This window comes from Crocodylus porosus, unplaced genomic scaffold (genome assembly GCF_001723895.1).
Source record: "Crocodylus porosus isolate Cpor-Errol unplaced genomic scaffold, CroPor_comp1, whole genome shotgun sequence".
NCBI lineage: Eukaryota > Metazoa > Chordata > Crocodylia > Crocodylidae > Crocodylus > Crocodylus porosus.
The window spans coordinates 55,469,514-55,476,240 of NW_017728907.1; the positions used below are offsets into that span (position 1 = coordinate 55,469,514).

General features: G+C 42.7%; 1 protein-coding gene across 1 annotated transcript in view; it reads right to left on the reverse strand.

Moving 5' to 3' along the window:
* USP24 (ubiquitin specific peptidase 24) overlaps positions 1-6,648 on the reverse strand; it is an 89,420-nt gene extending 82,772 nt beyond the window's left edge. The window contains exon 1 of the mRNA XM_019531490.1: positions 6,252-6,648. Coding sequence (XP_019387035.1) covers positions 6,252-6,572 — 321 coding nt within the window. The 5' untranslated portion in view covers positions 6,573-6,648. The remainder of the gene's footprint in view (positions 1-6,251) is intronic.
* Between the last annotated feature and the right edge of the window lie 79 nt (positions 6,649-6,727).

The following is a 6,727-nucleotide window of genomic DNA, read 5'->3' on the forward strand; positions in this document are numbered from 1 at the left end:
TTTTCTCCACTTTAAAAGGGGAGAGACAAGCTCCCTCACAACAGCTCTGTCAGCTGTTACAATCTGTTAGTATGCACGATTCTGGAGTCATAAAAACAAGATAATTACCCTAATTTTGAGAATCATGCACAGGTAATAACTGTATTGCATCAAAGGATACCAATACAAGCTATTATTGATGCAATAGGTATGCCTGTCTATATATTGACAGGCCTGTATTATACAATAGTGAGCTATGATAAAATGTAAATTTAAGCAGGAATCAGTAATTCTTATTTGTCTTAGACCATTATCTTAGCTGATTTTTTCTAGCAATGCTCCTTCCCTCTACCTCAACAGCTTGTTAATTATGCCAGCTAGATTTCTTCAACCTCCAAGGATCAAATTCAGATGCTGGGAAGTATAACTTGCACTTTGATGAAGTGGGTGTAAGAAAGAAGGGAATCTAATTTGGTCTACAGTTGAGACCTCTAGAAAGTTATATGTAGACTGCTGAGACGTCTCTGAATTTGACTCACGGAGAATGGCAGAAATTTACTTTCTGAAAACTATTGCCAGGGCAGCCTCAACGCACATACATGTTTTTCAGGATAAAGGTTTACAGAACAAATAACTCTCCTTCCCTCTTTGCCTTCTCTGTACAAAGGGCCACTGTTTCTTACCCATAAGCATTCCAAGTGATCTGCTGGAATTAACTTCCTAACACTAGTTAATTTGTTTTTATCCCTATTTTCCTTCAGCACTTCACTTCCTTATTAAACAGCTGCCATGAAATAGCACTCTGGGCTGGGAAGATGACCAGAAAATGTCTCTAGAGAACGTTATACCAAAGACACTTCCTGCCCAGCTGAGAAGCTGCCCATCTATGAACAAGTTACCTCCCATTTTCGCTCACTACAAATATAATCCTAATGCAAGTCCTCAGGCAGTCTAATTATTTAGAAACATTTGTCTTCATTTGAAAACTACTTTAAGGAACAGATTACATGACAAGGTAAGTCCTCTGAAATACAGAGCTAGCACTTAATATTAACTCCCGAGTCCCACCAATATTTCAAATCTTGCAATTGCCTTCCAGTTACTAGCATCTTCATTCTGGATCCATCAAGCACCACAAGTACTGAAATTTGTCAAGACATTTTCTTAATAGTCAAAATCAATTGCTCAAAATAAGCAGACTCTCAAAAGAGATCCTGTACCTGAGTCAGTGATATTTGAAAATGCCAGTGCAGAAAACTAGAAGACTAAAACACTGTCACCTGATATTCAGGTGGCGCTGAGCCAGGGCCTCAGTGACAACATCCACCACAAAGCTTTACTCAACTGCATAAATTGTTTTACAAGGCCAATTCTTAGATAAACCACACTGCAAAGTTTCTACAGAAGCACGCCAGAAACACTCAACTTTTGCCTAGCTCAAGTCACTATTTACAAGGTGTGTGATCCACATTAAATTCACAGATTGCTGCAGTAAGTTTACTACATTTATTTAGTCAAGGAGAATGATCTTTCACACACCATAAAGAAAGAAATAGATCAGCTAATATTAGCTCCTTCCAGCCAAGAATCACAAATCACTTCAGTAACTTTAATTAATGCTCTCTGCACTCTAATGTAGTGGGCAAATATTGTTACCTGCAGGCTGACTGAAGTACAGAGAGATTAAGTAATATGCCCACAAACCACACAGTATATCTGAAATGTTCTAACTCCCAGCACTGAATTTAAAACATTCCCTTTCTTCACATTATTCCATGTAGGAAAGCAAGTGGAAAACTGCTTCCAGCACTATTATTGACCACAGCCACTGATCTCTCTCTTTTACAAAACCCTTTTCTAGGGAGTGGAAAAGTGGTTCCAAACCTTTTCAGACTTGAGATACCCCCTGATAGGCTTGAGACATCCCTGGAAAAATGGCAATTTTCACTTTTCTTTTTTCCTAAGAAAAATACTAGAGCAATTCTTCTGTTGCAATGAACTCAGAAAGACCACAAACAGGGCAGAATGGTTTTAACACTGTAAATTGCTATTTGAAATCTCTGGGATAATCCTGTGAATCATGTTTGGATACTAACAGTGCTAACTTTAGGTGGCACCCTTGAAAGGATCTCAAGGCACCCCAGGGTGCAGTATCACCCTAGCTGAGAATCACTGGAGTAGAATGAGAATAATGTTGGCAGGATGAGTTCCACTTGGGACTTACCACCACCTCTGAAAGGAACTGTGGAAAAATCTGCAGTGTAACCCTCTCCTTGTAAAATCTGCCAGAAAGTGGATCAGAAACTCATACCTTGCAGATTCAAGAGAGCACATGTTTCAAGCAAGTCAGGGATAGCTTGAAGGCATGCAATCTTAGTCACACCTTAGTAAGGTCATAGCAACAACTGTCAGAAGCCATTATAAAAAAGTTAAGGCTCTTAATAATTCTACAAGTTACTGTGACCTGCATGCTTGTTACTACATCAGTATCCATCATGCTTACCAGATACAGCATTTGTGGGTTCACTGGTTAGTTTCAGCATTCTCCACCCTGCCTGAAAAACCCTCTATGTTTTTACCTGGACTCTAAGCAAATCCACCTCTCCAGGCTCATACTGACTGCATATTTTCAGCCTTGCCTTGTCTCCTCTGAGTGAATACCATTATGAAGTCGTATTTCAAATTTTAATTTCTGCACAATCATTTCAGTTTGTTATATCAGTAGGAAGTAAATGATGCTGCATGATGCGCTGGTTTAGAAACATTTCTATCACACCCCTTATGCTCAACAAAAGCCAATCATGCTGGAAGAAATACTTTATAGTTGGCTCCCTTAATTGTTATGGGATCTTTCACTGAGATGTTCTCTCAAATTATATCATATTATGCTGAATGCTGTGACATAAAAGTAATTCTTCCTATGCAGCTTGGTAAAATTGATCCTTGTGCTCAAATTTAGGAAATCTAATCTTTAATAAGCAGATTTCTTCAGCCTTCCTGCTACTTCCTTTGTTTCTTTTCCTCCTTTCCAAGAGAAGCACATGTCAACTGTATGCTAGAGGCATATGCTTTTTTCCTTTCTAATATCAATCTTGCCTTCCTAATGCATGTAGACTTAGCACTAAGTTGACATACATTCATATTCATTCATCATCCTCTTTCAACATTTAAGGATTTAGTAGGAACTTGTACAGCAACTTAGATTCTACATGGCAGGTTGGCTTACTTTGGGAGTCCAGGAATGCCAAGTTAACTTTTCACACCAGAACTTGAGATAATCTCCAAGGCTGACAAAATGCCATGCTCCTGATGGCAGAGATGAAGTTTGATCTGGAATCAATGCCATCTTTTAAACTCACATTTTGCCAGTGTTTGATCCCTGCAGAGATGTTGTATTGTTTTCAAAACAGAGGAAAAAGGTAAAACTGCTTTTGGCCAATGTTTCCCATGAATTAATGAGCAAGTGCTAATCATACTTGTTTACAAGATAACCATTACCTAAAGCATGTGATATGCTATAAATACCTTTTAAACCTTGACGTCTGAATTGCACATAGCCAAAAGAACTCTTGAAAATGTGAAACACTAACCTGGTCTGTATTCTGTACCAGGACTGATACTTCTAACCACTGTTTGCATTACAAAGATTAAACTTAAACAGACAAAGCAAAACAGTATAATTCACTACACTACCATTTTAATGGAGAAGTCTCAACTTAGATTGCAAGGGCTACTTATTTTCTGAGCTGGAAAATTCCATTTTGGAATATGTTATTTCACTTCTATTACTAATGCTAGCATATTTAGTCTGAGTTTCAGGAACATTGCAAATATATTTCTAAGTTGCCTAGACCCTTGGATATAAAGTTTAAAAAAAATGAATGAAAAAAACCCACTCCCCTAACCCAACATATTTCCTGAGCTGTTCTGCTTCAGATTGTGTCCACTAAGGTCACTTAAGGCAAGTATATGTAGAAGTGTACAAGACTAAAATAAAAAAAAAAAGGACTACTTGCAAAGGATTCCAATTTGTTCTTTTTAAAGGGTGTCAAAAATTGACAAATATAAAACAACAACGAGCTAAATACAGGTGACATCTAAGCTCATTTCCTAAATGTTTCTTGTGTCACTTTTACATTGAAGAAAATAAGGCTTTGATTGTAATATGTGGATACAAGGACCTCTAAATCTGTGTGGATTTTATTACCAAGTTGGAGTCAATTTTGTAACAGGTCTTGCTTACAAATACTCCTAACGCCTCTGCCATTTCTAAGATGATAGCCATATTTCCCTATTTGCAGAAGTGTTTTTGTTTCCTTAGATTTATTTTGTAAGACCAGGAAAACTGTCCAACTGAGCAAGGATGCGGTGGAGATGACTACATGTAAAGTGTGAAACACACCAACTGAAAAAATAGAAAGAATAGTCTCAGAGTAAGCTTGAGTAATTTTAACTGAGTTGGCTAAGAAATGCAGACATGAGCAATTTTTCAACTGGCAGTATCTCTTCAAACGTCACACTGAAAGAGCACTGTATCACACATGTAACTCTTTAAACTGTATCTGAACTTTAAGACTAAAAAAACATCTTTTAGTGGTCTTAATTAGCCCACTGAAAGTAGGTGGCATTGATACTAGGGTTATAATATTCATCCATAATCTCCACATCAACAAAGGGAAAAACCAGAAATAAAGATATGGTTTACCTATCTTAACATTGCTAGTTCAGGCAATCAGAGCCTCCCAACCTCTAGATATTTTGACATAAGTTATAGTGTGCACATCTTCCATTAATGTAAATTATTACAGTATACCAGCTAAGGATCTAGCCTGTGAACAAAAGCACTAATTCTCTACATATGTTTTGAAGGATCAGACCTCAAGACAAGCAATGTAGCCAGACTGTATTGTATGAACGATACAGGCTGCATTTACCATACAGTCTGTATTGACAAAACGCACATATATACATACCTGCTTTTAAGATATGGGGATAACTGGCTTTGAGCCCTACCTATTCCACAATGCAGACACCATCAGCTGGCTCATTTGTTAAAGACATCATGACAGAGGTGCATTTGGAGAAGAGATTGAGAGGGGAGGGTAGCAACTTTATAGATAAGTTCAAAGAAGACATTGCAAGCAGGAGGAGGAGCAGCAGCAGAGAGGGAAACATGAAAAGATCTGCACGTCAAGCTAATGAAGGCCTGATAAGGGTGGCAGAGCAAAGAGGCAATGAGAGAAAAAGCTAAAGCAACAACTTGGGAGCAGCGCGCTCACAAGGGATCAAACTCCTTCACTCCCTCTCACAAAGATGTCGTTTTAAAAAACCCACAAAGTTACAATGTTTGAAGAGAACAACACTAAAGCTTTTATTATTTAAAAAAAAGAAAAAGAAGTCTGTCGTATTTTATGTTTTCATTTACTCCATACTTAACATGTTTCATCAATTCATAGATCATAAGGCCGAAAGGGGCTTTGGAAGATCATCGGGTCTAGCCCCCAACGCCAAGCAGAAAAGATAACCAGGGGTCAAGACTGCGTTAAGACTCATCCCATAATAAAGGTGACTCCAGCTTTGCTTTGTGCAACTTCCCTGACAGCGACTGATGCTTGTGTTACAACGTGTCAGGGGAAATAATAAATAAAAAAACCAAACAAAACAAGAAAACCCACAAGAAGTGATACTGGCTGAGACACAGGGGTGGAAGGCAGGGTCGATCCACCCGGGCTCTGAACTACTGGATCCTTTGAAGGGTGCGGTGCAGGGAGGAAAGCCGGACTCTCAACCAGGGGGTTGCCACACCCTGGGGTGCCACCCGGTCCTTCGAAGGGCGAGGAGAAAAGCAGACCAGCCCTGTTCTCAACCAGGGAAGAGAACCGAATTGCAGCCAATGGCTCCCGCAGCCCGACTACAGGCGTTTGCACCCGAATGCTTGGAGATATTGGATCCACCCAACGATCCACATCATTCTTGCATCTGGCGGCGCTGCCTGATGCTTTGAAGGCCAAGGAACAAGAAGAGCAGGTATGTCAAGCTCAGGCTCACTCCCCATGGGGCATCGGGAGCCAAGCTCCCTGCACGCCCCTCAGGACACAGCGATCCAGCTGCCGCATGTGTCCAAGTGCTAATTTCCTAGCAGGCTGCTCTTTGGGCGCGAGAATGGCTTAGTAACAGGGGAGGGGGGGGTGTCGATTTATTGCCCGGGTCACCCGTCTGCTACACGCGACTCTACCCGCCTCGTCCGGGATGGGACTGGGGCCGGTGCTCACCTCGGGCTCCACCACCTCGTGGTAGGCGGGCGGGGGGTCGAAGCCGCCACCGCCACCGCCACCGCCGCCGCCATCGCCGTCTCCGCGGGAGCCCTGCCCGCCCGCCGGCGATCCGCGGCCGCCCGGCTGCCCCGGCGGGCCCTGGCCGCTGTCCATGGGCTCGTAGCCGCCGTAGTGCAGGCCGGGCCGCTCGTTGGTGAGCAGCGCCACCGCCTCGTTGATGTCGTTCTTGGCTAGGCGCAGCGCGCGGCGGATGGCGGCCGCGTCCGAGAAGCCCATGCACAGCAGCGTGGTGGTGTGCTGCTCCTCCTCGCTCTCCATGGCCGCGCCTCCGCCTCGGGCTCGGGGCCGGCACCGGGCTCCCTCAGGCGCTGCCCGCCCTGCGCGCCGCCATATTGCCGGCCGCTTCGCCTGGGCCGCCGCCGCGGCGTCCGCGCCCACCCGGAAGCAGCCGCCGAAGCTGGGCTGCTAGCGCC